Source organism: Acipenser ruthenus, chromosome 4, assembly GCF_902713425.1.
Source record: "Acipenser ruthenus chromosome 4, fAciRut3.2 maternal haplotype, whole genome shotgun sequence".
In the NCBI taxonomy this organism is placed as follows: domain Eukaryota; kingdom Metazoa; phylum Chordata; class Actinopteri; order Acipenseriformes; family Acipenseridae; genus Acipenser; species Acipenser ruthenus.
In genome coordinates, this window is record NC_081192.1 from 53,091,330 (window position 1) to 53,108,574 (window position 17,245).

The 17,245-nt window shown below is 38.9% G+C and overlaps 1 protein-coding gene across 2 annotated transcripts in view; it reads left to right on the forward strand.

The window, feature by feature from the left end:
- The window catches only part of LOC117399269 (adenylate cyclase type 1-like), a 185,216-nt gene that overhangs the window by 116,449 nt on the left and 51,522 nt on the right, over positions 1-17,245 (forward strand). For both annotated transcript variants that reach the window (XM_033998358.3, XM_059022542.1), the window contains exons 6-11: positions 7,479-7,637; positions 8,104-8,245; positions 9,930-10,085; positions 11,990-12,184; positions 14,002-14,099; positions 14,204-14,288. In XM_033998358.3, the coding sequence (XP_033854249.1) occupies positions 7,479-7,637; positions 8,104-8,245; positions 9,930-10,085; positions 11,990-12,184; positions 14,002-14,099; positions 14,204-14,288 (835 nt within the window). The remainder of the gene's footprint in view (positions 1-7,478; positions 7,638-8,103; positions 8,246-9,929; positions 10,086-11,989; positions 12,185-14,001; positions 14,100-14,203; positions 14,289-17,245) is intronic.

Sequence of the window (17,245 nt, forward strand, 5' to 3'; positions counted from 1 at the left end):
TACTTGGTAGAAGCACCTTTGGCAGCAATTACAGCTGTGAGTCTTTTTGGGTAAGTCTCTACCAGCTTTGCACATCTGGATCCTGCAATTTTTGCCCATTCTTCTTGGCAAAATTGCTCAAGCTCTGTCAAGTTGGATGGGGACCGTTGGTGAACAGCAATTTTCAAGCCTTGCCACAGATTCTCAATCGGATTGAGGTCTGGGCTTTGACTGGGCCATTCTAAGACATTCAGGTTCTTGTTTTTAAACCACTCCAGTGTAGCTTTGGCTGTGTGTTTATGGTCATCGTCCTGCTGGAAGGTGAACCTCCGCCCCAGTCCCAGGTCTCTTGCAGACTGAAACAGGTTTTCCTCTAGAATTTCCCTGTATTTGGCTCCATCCATCTTCCCCTCAATCCTGACCAGTTTCCCAGTCCCTGCTGATGAAAAGCATCCCCATAACATGATGCTGCCACCACCATGCTTCACCGTGGGGATGGTGTTCTCAGGGTGATGACACATAGCGTTTTGCACTAAGGCCAAAAAGTTCACCTTTTTGCACGTTTGCTGTGTCTCCCACATGCTTTTTGGCAAAATCCAAACGGGATTTGATATGGGTTTTTTTCAGCAATGGCTTTCCTTGTCATAGTTGTCCCATGGACGGTTTCTCCCATCTCAGCTGCGGATCTCTCCAGCTCCTTCAGAGTTACCATTGGCCTCTTGGTTGCTTCTCTGACTAACGGTGCTCCGGGGATGTTCAAAGTTTGGGATATTATTTTATAACCCAACCCTGATTGGTGCTTCTCCAGAACTTTAACCCAGACTTGTTTTGATAGCTCCTTGGTCTTCATGATGCTGTTTGTTAGATATGCTCTCTAACAAGCTCTGGGGCCTTCCAAAAACAGGATTATTTAATCTGAGATCATGTGACACTTTAATTGCACACAGGTGGACTCCATTCAACTAATTATGTGAATTCTGAAGGCAATTGGTTGCACCAGAGCTTATTTAGGGGTGTCACAGCAAAGGGGGTGAATACTTATGCAATCAAGACTTTTCAGTTTTTTATTTGTAAATAATTTTGAAAAAAATGTAGATTTTTTTCCCCACTTCGACATTATGGACTATTTTGTGTAGATCAGTGACAAAAAATCCTAATTAAATCCATTTTAATTCCAGGTTGTAACACTACAAAATGTGGAAAAGTCCAAGGGGGGTGGATACTCATGCAAGGCACTGTAGTTAACATGGTTTAAAATTACATTAAAACACTGAATGCTCATACTACAGATTGATATAAAACTGTGGAAGGTTGTGGGAATTCACTGGACACAAGACAGAACTGTAGTTGAAAATGCCACTTGACGCACAGATTTATTTACGCCACAAGGTGGCTCTGTAGCACTGTCTCCACAGCACAACCCAATACCAGCAATGGTAAAAGGTTGGCCGTTCACTAGTGGTGCACACGCAGGTGCTCAAAATAATATTACAAACAAAAGGGTGAAAGTAAAAAGGAAAATAAAACACAGCAACAAAACTACAAATAAAAGGTGCTGATCTTGCAGCGTTCCCCCACCTTCGCTAGCCTCACGGCTCGGGTCTTCAGCCTGCTCTTTGCTATTCCCCTAATATACTATATGGGGTTGCCCAGGGTTTCCCCGAGGAATAACAAAGCACAGTTTTTATAGGTCAGGCACCCCCACACGGCCTGCCTCCCAACCAAGAGAGGGAGAGAACACACCCTCACCCAACCTCTCTGTGTCATCGCCATGATTGACAGGCGGATCCTACAGGGCTCCCGACCCCTCCCCTACAGGAGCATGCATTCACCAGATAGCCAGTACAGAACGCGCCCCGTTACAAAAACATTTATGGATTTGTCAAACAAAGTGTTCTATAATATGCCAGAAAGCCAGCACAACAAAGTGAAACAGAGAGCAATGCCTATGATCTGTCTAATGACTACTATAATTTATAAAATAATAATAATAATAATAATAATAATAATAATAATAATAATAATAAACAATTATATATTTAAGCAATAGTGCCCGCCGATGAGGGCTCTACCGTGTGATAATTGACCACGATGGGAGTTATGCGTCCCGAGCCGAAGGCAAGGGCGCTAACAAAAGTCAAGGTCAATTATCACATTGAGAGAGCACTATCGCTATTAGAAAAATATTTTTACCGTTGTTTTCTTTTAAAAAACAATACAATCTCTCATTAAATACCACTCTAAAATGCCTCCTGACTCACCATGTTTCTACCATCAGCCAAAACATTTGGTGAATAATACATTAATTTGGACCAACTGTGTCTTTGTTTAGTATTTACTGTCTATTATTATTATTATTATTATTATTATTATTATTATTATTATTATTATTATTATTATTATTATTATTTATTTCTTAGCAGACGCCCTTATCCAGGGCGACTTACAATCGTAAGCAAATACATTAAGTGTTACAATACAAGTAATACAATAAGAGCAAGAAATACAATAACTTTTGTTCAAGCAAAGTACAAGTGTGACAAACCACAATTCAATAATACAGCAGATAATAGTGATAGTTACATCAGGATATGATTAAATACAAAATACTACAGGTTAAACACTTGGCAGATTACAGTATTCTGAAGTACAGGATTAAATGCAGTAAAATAGGGGGCAGATAAGAGCAAGTAAAGCGCATTTAAGGAAGGGTGATAAGTGTCCCAGGGGAAAAACAGAGGAGTTCTACAGGTGCTGTTTGAAGAAGTGAGTCTTAAGGAGGCACCGGAATGTGGTCAGCGACTGGGCAGTCCTGACATCTGTAGGAGCGGACAGGTGGCGGACGCAGGGAGGACAGCCAGGAGGGAGTTGCAGTAGTCTAGGCGGGAGAGTACCAGGGTCTGGACCAGGAGCTGGGTAGCGTAGTTGGTGAGGAAGGGTCGGATTCTTCGGATGTTGCTCAGGAAGAATCGGCAAGTGCGTGCCAGAGTGGAGATGTGCTGGGAATAAGAGAGGCAGGGGTCCAGGGTGACTCCGATGTTCTTAGCGGAGGAAGAGGGAGAGAGTGTGGTAGATTCCAGAGGAACAGAGATAGAGAGATCAGAGGAGGGGGAGGAGGAGGGAAAGAAAAGGAGGTCAGATTTAGAGAGGTTGAGTTTGAGGTGATGCGAGTGCATCCAGGAGGAAATAGCAGACAGACAGGTAGAGATACGGGAGGAGATGATGGAGTCAGAGGTGGGGAAGGAGAGGAAAATCTGAGCATCATCTGCATAGAAATGGTATGAGAAACCATAGGATGTGATGAGGGGGCCCAGGGAGAGGGTGTAGAGAGAGAATAGGAGAGGACCCAAGACTGACCCTTGGGGGACTCCAGTTAAGAGAGGGTGAGGTGTGGAGGTTGCTCCACGCCAGGTTACCTGGTAAGTGCGGTTGGAGATGTAGGAGGAGAACCAGGCCAGAGCAGTGCCAGAGATCCCCAGGTCAGCGAGAGATGATAGTAGAATAGAGTGATCAACAGTGTCAAAGGCAGCAGAGAGGTCGAGGAGAATTAGGACAGAGGAGAGAGAGGCAGCTCGGGCACACTTTAGTGAGTTGGTGACAGACAGGAGGGCAGTTTCAGTGGAGTGAGCAGAGCGGAAGCCAGATTGGAGAGGGTCAAGCAGAGAGTGGTTGGACAGGAAAGCAGAGAGCTGGTGGTGTACAGTCCGCTCAAAGGTTTTGGAGAGGAAGGGTAGGAGGGAGACAGGACGGTAGCTCTGGAGGGAGGTGGGGTCGAGGGTAGGTTTTTTGAGGAGGGGAGTGATGGAGGCTTTTTTGAAGGCAGAGGGAAAGATACCAGAAAGTAGAGAGGTGTTGAAGAGGGAGGAGATGAAGGGGAGTAGAGCAGGAGCAGCAGCTTGAAAGAGGTGAGTGGGGAGGGGGTCCAAGGCACACGTGGTGGGTTTGTGACCATGGAGCAGGGAGGAGAGGTCAGAGTCTGAGAGGGGCAAGAAGGTGGAGAAGGAGGGCGAGTTAGTAGGGGATGTAGTGGGTGTAGGGGTTGGAGCAGGAGGGGGTGCGGGGGAGGTAGAGGTGTTAAAGAGTTTGCGGATATCTGCGATTTTAGAAGAGAAGGAGGCAAAGTCATCAGGGGAGATAGAGGAGGGAGGAGGAGGGGGGGAGGGTTTAGGGGGGAGGAGAAGGTAGAGAATAGTTTACGTGGGTTGTTAGTGGAGGCTTGAATTACAGATTGGAAATAAGCACATTTAGCAGAGGAGAGAGTAGAGGAGAAGGAGGAGAGGAGAGTGCGGTAAAGGTCTAGGGCAGCAGGGAGTTTGGTTCTCTTCCATTTCTTTTCAGCAGATCGCAGTGCGATTCTTGCCGAGCGGAGCGCCGAGGAGAGCCAGGGATGGGGAGGGGACAGAGGGAGTCAAGGGAGGAGGTTAGTGAGGAGAAGAGGGTGGAGGTAGCAGAGTCTATGAAGAGTTGTGAAAAGGAGTCGATAGGAGGGAGGTGAGAGAGAGCAGTGGTAGCAAGGACAGAGGGGGAGAGAGATCGGAGGTTACGGCGAGAGGTGACAGTGGAGGTAGGAGGAGCAGGGAGAGGGGGGAGAGACAGAGAAAAAGAGATGAAATAGTGATCAGAGAGGTCCAGGGGGGTGACAGAGAGGGTGGAGGGGCATCAGGCCCTGGAGAAGGTGAGGTCCAGTTGACGGCCAGCTTTGTGGGTAGGAGGGGACGGAGAGAGACAGAAGTCGAAGGAGTGGAGGAGAGGGAGGAATCCAGCAGTGGCTGGGGTTGGAGAGATGGATGTTGAAGTCACCCAACAGGACAGTCGGGGTAGACAGAGATGGGAGGGAGGAGAGTAGATAGTCGAGTTCATCCAGAAAGTGAGTGAGAGGCCCAGGGGGGCGATACAGAACAATGAGGAGGAGTTGACAGGGAGAGGTTAGTTGGACTGCATGAAATTCAAAGGTATTGACAGAGAGTGAGGAGAGATCGGAGGGGACAGAAAAGAGTAAGGAGGGAGAACTACGCTTAAAAGATATAAAAAATCAAAAAGAAAGCCAGCACTTGTGCGGATTGATTTTAAATTTGATTCACAGTTGGTGCTGAGATGTTCCAGCGGGCATCTACCGTCTATTAGAGCCCGCTAGAGCTGGAAGCTGATTGGCTGATGGTTCTGAATTATCTATCAGGATAATGACCTTGTAGTGTGTGGTATGTAACAATGATTCTCAGGAAACAGTACTTTGAAGAAAAACACGCCGTGGCTTTATTTGAAATCAAAACAAACACACAGTTTGTGCGAACTAAAACAAAAGAAAAGCCTAACCCTTACTTGGGTCTAACTAAACTGGATAATGTCCCTGTCTAAACAGGGACAGGCTACTCCTGTTTACCCTGAGTTCCATGCATACTTAATTTATTTAGTGTTCCTTACTTTCTCTTCTCCGTAATCAGCCAACTGCACTCACGCTCTTAGTAATTCCTCCTCACGTTCCCCCTCGTATCTTCTCACCCTCACAATTCTTAACTCTCCAACAATTACATCATTAAACAATTAAGTCAAATTAATAACTCATACAATTAACCTACACTGGAGTTATTTCTGACTCCAGTATCCTCCCCGATGCAATAACCTGCATTTCAACCAAACATGACATTTATTCTTTCTAAACCCAACTTTGTTTAACTTTTCTAAATCAACCCATGATAACCATTCTGATAACCATTTTACATTCATTCGTTAACTCTTGTTGATTTTACTTTTAAACATTTTACATCATATCCACACTTTGTGTACCATCCAGTTCGTTTATGTTGTCTTTTCACATTTTATTACTTTTGCCTTTATTTTAACCATCTCCTCAATTAAACATTCCCACAGGGCTATACCCAGATGTAGTGTGCATTCTTTACACCCACTGCCCTAAAGCTGCCAAAGTTTGATCTGGAATGTACATTCTTCACTATATATATACATACCGATAGATAGATAGATAGATAGATAGATAGATAGATAGATAGATAGATTAAAGGAAACTGATAAGAAAATATACAGTAATATAATTTGAAATGCATTAAGGTGAGTAATAAACTGACTCCACTGTGATTCAGCAGTTGGTTCAAACAATGTAACAGCATATGCTGGAATTTCTGTATAATTCTATGTAAATAAATATAAAGCTATAAAGAAAGGAATCCTTTAAGTGAAGCTATGAATTTACTGTATTGATTTTAGTAAATGTAATTTTAAATCATTGACGATGAGTTTATATATTTTCTGTCTGGCTGTGAATTGTATTTCCTGGACAGCTGCTGTCTCCCAAGGATATTTTAACAATCTGGTTGACGTCGATAAACTATAAACTGTATAGAGCCCGGTCTTTTATGAGTAGAGTGTGAAAAGTTGAAAAGAATAGCCAACCCTCAATTAATTGTAGGTCTGTAATGCAACTGGTTCTTTCCAGACACATATCTACAGAGGATCTTTACTGGTAGGTCCAATGACCTGCAGGGTGTAATGTTCATATTTGAGAACTGCCACTTTAAGACAGTAAGCATTTTCATAAAGTTCCGTTAATCAGAATGTAATGTAAGGAGGCGAGGGGTCAAAGGGAAAGTTCAATAAAGACCGGAAGTTACTGTGAGCCACTGCAAGCGAGCCACTGTAAGCGAGTGTTGTTCATTTGCAGTCTCTCTAACTTGAGTGTATATAAGTATAATTTCGGAGAATATCACACTGGAGTAGTTGGGTCTGAAGCCTGCCAACACAAAAGTCATTAACACTTTTATGAACTGTATAGTTTCATGTCAAAGTTATGTCAAAACAATTTTAGGTACCAGCTTAACAGTTTGCTTTCACTTAAACATATAAAGGTAAACATACTGAAAAATGTAAATGTCTATTGTCTACTGACCTATGTCACTTGTTGCTAATAAAAAAACAAAACCAAAAGAAAAAATATTGTGCTTTGTCTCTGCATATTTAATTCTGTATCATTTACATTAGTCACATTTACTTTTCAGAGCTTGCCATTTCAGAAATGTTCCAATTTTTCTATTAAATGAAAATCTTTGAATAATATATATAATTTTACTTTTAAATGCTAAAATTAAAAGTTACTGTAAGAAACAGGCAATACAGCAATTACATTGAAATGTGGATAATACTTTTGTTTGAAATATTTTTTTTTACAGTTATTTAACTTTTTGTATTATTTTAACAAGCTTTACATTACATCAAATTGCCTTTTCCTTGTCTTGAACTCTGTTGTCAACAAACATGATGCTTGCTTTTGATCAAATAAACATCTTACGGGTATTCATTTTCCTGTTCTTTTTACAGGTTGTTTTTTGTATAAAGAAGAAAGAACATTTATATCAATTATTCACCATCATTTCCTTTACAGAATACAATGGACTGCAGAGTGCCCCCATGGCAAATAAGTGATCCTGGTTCTCATTGCAAGTCCCAGTATGTAATCTTGAATTCAAAGCTGATTTACTGTATTTCAGGTCTGTAGCCGAAGCTACTGAGGTGGACCTGAACATGAGAGTTGGACTTCACACAGGGAGGGTGCTTTGTGGGGTACTTGGCCTCCGCAAATGGCAGTACGATGTCTGGTCCAATGATGTGACCCTAGCAAATGTAATGGAAGCTGGTGGTTTACCTGGGTAAGGATATACAGTATTTATATCTACTCTACACAGGAATACACATTCTGTTTTTTGTCAGCCTTCTCCTTTTTCTCCTTCTAATGCTGACTTGTAAATTTATTTTGCATGTGGGTAGATGGTTTGGTACTCGAAATACATTTCTGGATAGCTTCATGGGAAATGTACACTTACACAATGTATTATCAATACAGAGCAGTACAGTACATTGCACCCAATAAGTGGCACTGTGGTATGCCAAGCTCGCAGATACTAAACATGTGCTATGACTATGGGGACATTATACTGACTGTAGTGGAGGGGGCCAGAGGTAAAATAGTCTGGTGACCACGGACTATAATATTAGTTTTCATACCATACAGCACTGTACCCATGGTTAACTACCGATAAAAAAGGCTGTGAATGTACAGCTTTACACAAAGCAAATATTTGCATTGGTAAAGAAGATTTTTGTCCATCCGTTCAGGAAGGTTCACATTACAAAGACCACCCTGGAGTGCCTCAATGGAGACTATGAAGTAGAACCTGGATATGGCCATGAGAGAAATAATTTTCTACAGAAGCATAACATTGAAACCTTTTTTATTGTGCCATCTCATCGACGGAAGGTAAGACCGGAAAGAAATAATTTTGCTTCCAACCAAGTCTCTTACCAGCTAATCCACATTTTGTTCTCCAAGACTGCAACTTCTAAAGATTCTGAATTCACAAAACTATTTTTACTCAACACTAATCATGAGCATTGCTTGCATACTGTATCATGTTTTAAAATTAAAATAAATACATGTCCTATAACACTTGAGACCTATTTAACAAATGGACGAGCACAACTGACAGCAGTGTGGAGTAGTGGTTAGGGCTCTGGACTCTTGACCGGAGGGCTATGGGTTCAATCCCAGGTGGGGGACACTGCAGCTGTACCCTTGAGTAAGGTACTTTACCTAGATTGCTCCAGTAAAAACCCAACTATATAAATGGGTAATTGTATGTAAAAATAATGTGATATCTTGTAACAATTGTAAGTCACCCTGGATAAGGGTGTCTGCTAAGAAATAAATAATAATAATAACTATAATTATTTTGACAATAATACCGTAGCATTTGGAAGAACCGAGTGGCTCTTGTAAGTAGTCATTATGGTTCTCACATAAATTAGATACTGTGCCCTACAGTCAGCTAAAAAGCAAATTCACTGCTAATATGGTTATAATAGCTGAGTGACAGGACCAAATATAATTTAAACAACCAATAATCTGAATGCTCTGGTTTATGCAGTTATTCTGACTTCCCACTGCATGCACTTTACACACATACAGTTCATATACATCCCTCCAATAAGCAGTTCTATGTTGTCATGATATTAGGGCAGCAGTGTGGAGTAGTGGTTAGGGCTCTGGACTCTTAACCAGAGGGTTGTGGGTTCAAATCCCAGGTGGGGGGCACTGCTGCTGTATCCTTGAGCAAGGTACTTTACCTAGATTGCTCCAGTAAAAACCCAACTGTATAAATAGGTAATTGTATATAAAAATAATGTGTAAAAAATAATGTAATTGTATGTAAAAATAATGTGATATCTTGTAACAATTGTAAGTCGCCCTGGATAAGGGCGTCTGCTAAGAAATAAATAATAATAATAAAGTAAAACGACAATCAATGACCAAATAAACTGACAATTGATCAATTCACTTAGGGAACTTAGAAATTGCAAGTTTGAAGGTAAAGCAAAGACAGCAGGCAATTTGGATTCTTAGAGGCCACCAGGCAGTTTGGAGGCTAAGAGAGGTGGTGAAAGGTTAATGGTATAGGAATTTTTTGGGAGCATAGTGATTATCATTGTGACTAGATCATGTATCCAATGATGCCATGCCATGGTGTTTCACCTGATTTTAAACCACATTGGGCATGCCTGAGATGAGTTAGATACATTAACGTCAACAAAAATGACCCCTGACATACCAGACAACAACTTTCTGGGGCATCTAGTATTACTTTGATGTCTCGCCATATATAGTTTCGAGACAGGCAGGATTAAAATCTTATTGGTATTTATTTACATATAAATTATGGATCGTTTCCATGAATGTATATACTGTGTATATAAAACAATTTAAGCAATAACCATCTGTTGAATCTACAAAATGCACGGTGAATAAATTTTAGATGGATTTCAAATGCATGAACACTGATTGTATTTGCCTGTGCGAAAATTCCTGGAAATGGAGGATTATATTGAGTTCTGCACGCAAATATTATCTGTATCTTTTATCTCCTGTTTTTACTCTGTGTTGACAGATATTCCCTGGATTAATCCTTTCAGACATCAAACCTGCCAAAAAGATGAAATTCAAAACCGTTTGCTACTTACTCGTTCAGCTCATGCACTGTCGAAAGATGTTCAAAGCAGAGATTCCCTTTTCTAACGTTATGACTTGTGACGATGATGACAAGGTAAATTAAAACATGTGTAAATGTTTTTTACAGGCAGCAATCTGTGGAATAATGTGGCTAAGTGGCTAAGTGTATATTTTATGTTCTAAAGCTGCTGGTTTACATTCTAATCTGGCTCAGAGGTTGAAGTCCATATACCCACCGTTTAAGGACTGACACAACTTGGTTGAAATGAATGCAATAGATACTATTTCTGTATCTACAGTATAAGCATTTCCCCTGGTTTAAGGTGCAACAACTTAAAATAAAGTTAATATTTTGGCAAAACCTGGCCCTATTCATGAAGTGTTAATTGAAGAAATGTTTTATAGCATGCTGTTATGATTTAACTAAAATATTCTATTCATGAAACTTCCAGATATTTGAGTTTTTAACAGCTGTCTAGAAAATTTTCATGAACACCAAATTGTTTGTGAATACAAAGGGTGCTCACAATCATATAGTACTTGCACAGTACCTGAAAATTTACACATATGTGTATACAATCAAGAGTTTATCATATGACAGCCAAATGCAACCCATAGCATCAATAGGAGGCTAAGAGTGTATGACGAAAGTATGGAGAAGATTGGTGCAAAATCAGGGCAATTCAAATTTGACAGACAGAATCAGAGAATAATGGTCCATATTTGTTTTAATGAGGACCCTAAACATACAATAAATGAAATAGTCCAAGGTAAGTGCTAACCTGGGACTCTGAAACCAGCCATTTTAAACCAAATTAATAAACTTGTTTGTGCCAATTTGGTGTTTAAGTCAAACATCACAGGCTATTGGTGTGGCAAATCTACCTATTAATATCACATTTGCTTATTTATTATTCCTCCCAGATAATTTACATATTACATTCATGGTTTAACAGATTTAGCTAAACTATTTTGTAGTTTAAGAATAATAGATATTGGGAAAAGAGCAGATGACAAGGTATGAATATAAATACAAATAAAAAGTCAGGAAATTGATCTTTATTGACAGTAGCTGAGCAGGTACATAAATAGGTTAACACCAACACGTCTGACAAAACAGCCAGTTGGTACCATAGAAGAACATTTTCCCACAACTAGTAGTTAAGCAATAAATATGGCAAATAACATTTGACCATGAAGATGCTGGCTGTGTGCCATAATGTGTTTGCCCTCATAATGAAATAATAATATTAACAACTAGCTGAAGTACCCGGCGTTGCCCGGGGAAATTCAATATTGCAATATTTCATGCATGACAAATTGGGGAGCGGTAGCCTTATGGTTTCCTGTAAGTTAGTGATCTTGGGTGTCGCACAATGCGCTCGGACCCCTTTCTCTTTTTTTTGTTTTTGCCATTTTTATTTTATTTTTTTAACTGTTGTTCTTTTTATTTATTTATTTCTGGTTTTGTGGGTTTCTTTAATTTGAGATACATGGCTACTGTAGTGAAAATGGGGTTACTAAATAAAGTACCCCAGGAGTCAAAATTTTGGACCCAAACATAGCCCTCGGCCTTCCCCTGGATGATAGAGGAAGCCATGCAAAGTTTGGTTGCACTGACTCCTGTGGGGTCCGAATGCATAAAGGAACAGACAGACAGACAAACTTTCTCTTTATATATTAAGAAACCAGCTAAACTGGTGCTGTATTAGGAAATACATAATTCCAAATGAGCTAAAAACAAGTATGTTATGTTCATAGGGCAAACTTCACAAAGTCTTTCAATCCAAAGTGTCATAAACATACCTTTGTCTGAAAAGAATAAACCTCCAGTTAATGTTATAAAAGTAAAAAAAACTAAACAACCTCAGAAACAATAAGCACCCTTGTAATAATATGTTTTGTAATGCCACTGGGTGTGTTTCTTCTTTCAGAGTAAATTGTTTTGCGAGTTTCCTGCATAATTTACAGTGAGAAATTTTTCTGGTTTCTTTTCAGAGAAGGGCGCTCAGAACAGCTTCTGAAAAACTAAGAAATCGCACTTCCTTTTCTACCAATGTAATACACAACACCCCTGGCACAAGGGTAAACAGATATATCAGTCGACTCATAGAGGCACGACAGACTGAGTCAGAGATGGCAGACTTACATTTCATCACATTAATGTACAAACGTGCTGAGCGGGAGCAGAAAGTAAGTGAACTTTTTTTCCTACAGTTTGACTATATAAAAAAAAAAAAAATCAATAACAGTAAACAAAAGAATGTTAATAAAAAAAATTGGGAAAAGACTATTACTTACCCAAAGGTGTGTCTAATTTTATTCATGGATACCTTGTTTCCTTGACCAAAAAGGTCTCATCTCAAAGTCTGGATGCATTTCTGCATCCTTCTTAATGCAGATATTTATTTTGGTTCTAGATCTGTATCTTGTGCTTTGGAACCAGTTAATCTGAAACCTGGATACTTTGGGCCAGCTATATATATAAACAAGGCATTGGTTTTATTTTGTCAAAGGATTGGGTGTTTACAAATTATGAATTAAAACTGAAAAAACAAAAAATCAAAAATTTAAAAAAATACATGTTTGCCTCAACACTATTTTAAAATGATATTAAAAAAAATTTGCACGGCGTGCACTTTTTTAATATTCTGGCAAGCAGACTGGCAGTTGTATAGAAAAAGGGGCCTCATTGAATCGATATCCACCCACAACTAATAATCTAAAAATTGCTTTTCTGTCTCCACATTTTATAGAAATAGAAATGCTTGGTAAGATTTGGGTCAATTTGGCCTGAAACAGAGGCCATTTGTGATATGTGTGTATTAAAAGTTTTCAAAGCTAATCAAATTGAGAGAATCATTAAACTTATGAAGACAACATGACTACTGGGACAACATTTCAGCTGTCAGATTACTTAGTGTTATTATATTGCACTGTGAACAAGTTGCTTGCAGTGCACAGGTGTAGTGGTGATACAAGTGCTCCAGACAACGACAGACACATTTATTTTTGGTCAGCTTCAGTCCCGAAATAATAATAATACAAAACACAGACACACAACACAGATACAGACTCCGGACAGTGAGTGCTCTAGGTGCAGGTGCAGTGATTTTACAGTTTATATTGTTGTGAGTACAGGTGCAGTGCAGTCTGTGTTTTAGTGCTGGCTTGAAGCGGCAGCTCCTGGGTTCATATTAGTTGTCTGACAAAAGACAAACACAGACAGTTACAAACAAACAAAACACTTGACTCATGAGTACTAATAGGTTGTTTCCTTTCTCGGTCCTCGCGGTAACCACATCAAAGGAACAGATTACATCGTCACATCCCCAATTATACCCGTAGTCATGCCCCCTGCGATTGCTAGTCCAGTCATGTCTCCTCCAATCCATGACTGACACGTCGCATACCACTTTAGGGCGATTACTTCGGGCATTGTGACCCCGCCCCCTTCCTGGCTGGCTGGCTTCTGACAGACCCTGGAATGAACTGCCAGACCAACCAGTATGAGGCACTCTGTTCCTGTTATACAGCATCCTCACAGATCTGGAGGGAAATTGCTGACTAGGATTAATTTGCTGTCTGTCAAATGCACACATACAGGGGTTTCACAAAAACTATAAACACCAGCAGTATGCAGCACACACTTTTGTGAATGTGTCTGATCCTCACATGACTTTTATGCAAATAGCATTTAGGACATACAATATGTAATATATCAAATCTAGATTTTCTTGGATTTCAGTCACAATGGGAAAGTAAGCAAGCCTGACTTTGATAAAGGGAGGTTTGCAAGGGTTTGGTTGACAGGTACTTCTAAATTCAGGACTGCACAAATGACTGGTGAGTCACCACAAACTGCCATAAGTTTTTAAAAGTGTTTTAAAAAAGGTCACAGACTGTATCTCTTCTGAAAAATGTAAACATATTGCAAACTTGTCATGTCGAATGTGGTAAATTTTATTTTTCCTTTATATTTTACATAATTAAATGTTCCCTCCTTGCAGTATCATCAGCTTCACGATGAATACTTCACCAGTGCAGTAATTCTCTCACTGATCCTCGCTGCCTTATTTGGCCTTGTCTACCTTCTAATAATACCACAGTATGTATTTAACTTTGTGGCTTTAACTTATCTTTCTCATTCTGATTTGTCTTCTTGATACAGTAATGCCATGTATTAACTTCCCCCCTCTTGCTTTTCTCTAGGAGTACAGTTGTTCTTGTCCTCCTGGTATTCTGCATATGTTTCCTAGTTGCTTGTATTATGTATCTGCATGTCACTAGAGTACAGGTAATTCTTGCTTTTGTTTACTTGAACTGCATGAGTTTTTTATTCTCTAAGCATCTCAATACTAATTTTAGTGGGTTAACAATGACTTGTAGGTAGTATTGTAAAATGGTTTGCCACAATACTAATCATCTTAAGTTAGTGTTTTACATTTGATTACAAAATGGTATCTTATTTATTTGTATAGATTTACTTGTAATTACTTACTATTCTCTATTTAATTTGTAATCCTTTTACATAAGGCTACATTGGAACCATTAATGGGTGATCAAAACAGTTGAATTAAAGCATAACATTAATCACTGTGTTTATGTGTAAGTCAAGGAATCTTTCCAGTGAGTGTGTGATTGGTTAAAATAGATTGAACTATTGCCCTAACATCCTTACACCACTGGGAAATAGTCTCCATCTGTCATGTGATTGGTTCATATCACTGTGAGTCCCACCCCTTTTCAAATGAACACCTTTCTCCCCTGCACTCCTCACAAGAGGAAATGGCTGAACACCAATTCTGTGACTTAACAGAAGAAAAGAAAGATGTTCCAAACACTAAAATGGTGATTAAAACGTCACTGTCACTGTTTTCTGAAATTCAAACAAATTCAATGACAAAAAACAAAAAAAAAAAAAATGACCGTTGGGATATAAACTGGGTTATGCAGCAGTCAGCAAACCAGACGGAGACGGAGGAAAACTTTGATAACTATGCGGTATGAACTTCAAAAACATTTTCTGTTATTTATTTATGTTATTTATTTATTTACTTATGCAAAATATATGTCAATATTTATTTACATATGCTGTATCAGCTGTATTTAAACAAAATATATAAAGTCGTATTTACTATCCAACCTTGATTCACCTATTTTCTTGACTGATTCATATATTAAATATGTACTGAAGACTCAGCCACAGTAGAAAATTAAATGCCCCTCGAGAAGACTATTGTTACCTCCAAGGTGCAATGTCCACTGTCGGTAACAATAGTTTGCCCTTGAGTCAATAATTTTCCACTATAGCCCTCCTCTCCATATATATATATATATATATATATATATATGTCAAAAGTTTACATACCCCAATGGAAATTTACAATTTCTAGAAATTTCTTGAAAACAAATAATTATAGGAAAGTTTTGCTTTTTTGAGGAAAAAAAGTTACAAGAAATAGATGTCTACAATTATTTATTTTATTTTTGTTTTTGCAAAACTCCAAAAATGCTAATTCAAAAGTATTCATACCCTGACATGGAAAATGAAGTTAATAGCTAGTTGAGGTACCGTTAGCAATAATAACCTCTTTTAAACGATTAGGATATTTGTCAATGAGCTTTTGGCATGATTCTTTAGTGATTTTAGATTTTTCTTCAATGCAAAATTGTTCCAGTTCATTCAAATTCCGAGGACCTCTTGTGCACAGCCTTCTCAACTCATACCAAAGATTCTCAATCAGATTTAGATCGTGACTTTCCAAAACCTTGATTTTATTCTTCTTTAACCATTCTGAAGTAGATTTTGATATGTGCTTTGGATTGTTGTTGTGTTGGAACATCCAGTTGTGCTTTAAACCAAGTTTTGTAGCGGAGGGTTTCAGCTGATTGGCCAATATTTTATGGTATGCTATGGAATCCATTTTACCATGCATTGGAACTAAATTTCTAGTGCCATTAGAGGAAAAACAGCCCCATAGAAGGATATTACCACCTCCATGCTTGATAGTAGGTGGTATTTTTTTTCTTTGTACGCCTCACCAGACTTTTTCCAAACGTAACGACTATCAGTGTGACCAAATAGCTCAATTTTTGTTTTATCACTCCACAAAACCTTTGACCAGAACTAATATCCATCATTCAAATGCTGTTTTGCAAACTTTAAGCGATTGTCCTTGTGACATTTTCCTAAGAGTGGCTTTTTCCTTAGCCTGTGACCATTGAGACCTTCACCATGCAATACTCGACCAATGGTTGAAATGGAAACCCTAGTTCCTCTTGCAGCCAATTCACTTTGAATATCTTTGGCAGTCAATCTCGGATTGTTATTAATCTTCTTCACAATTTTTCTATTTGTTCTTGGTGAAAGAACCTTCTTTCTTCCAGACCAAGGGAGCATTGTGACCGTACCATGAGTCTTGTACTTCTTGATAATAGAAACAATAGTTGAAACTGGGATACTCAAATGCTTGGAAATATTCTTTCTCCAGCTTTATGACAAAAAATCATTTTCTGCCTAAGGTCTTCAGATAGCTCTTTACTTTTTCCCATATTCAAATCAATTCAAAACTCGCCATTCTGATCGCGCTGCTTCTCCCTGAACTACAACGCTTCCCTATGCCATTCTGAAAATAAACAGTTTTTAAAAAAATCTTAAACTTTCAGCTTTTTCAAACAGATTTGGGTAGTTAAATGGATGTTTTGTTGCCGCTGTCCCCGTCTCTGTCCGTTCTTCTCTGGTCGGTTGCATCTCCAGCCCTACCTGCTGCCTTAAAACATTATCAATGAAACTGAATCATAGTCTCATTCAAGTTATGGGACCAAAAATAAAAACTGAAAAACAAAGAGACCTCGATATATGGCTTAGTGAAATGTATTGCAAAAAAAAATTTAAAAAAATAAAATTTGGATACATTGAAAGTAGCTCCAAGCTATATGGCACTAAAAAAAGGTTTATAGAGGATTAGACAAGCTGCTTTCACATTTAATCTGCAGTAATGCCAAATTTAGAAATGCTGATTCTCTATAGTAAACATATTTTCTTGATTTCAGTGATTTTTGACAGAACACATATGTAGCAACTTGTCATTACTGTAATTTGCTATTCATTTGAATAACCATGTAAAATATATGTAGATACATTTTGGATATCAGTTTCCACATACAGAACATTACCAGCACATATGTGTAAAAAGGCTTGTGACTGGTGTTTTGCAAAGGAACACTATTAAATAAACCAAATGCAATGCT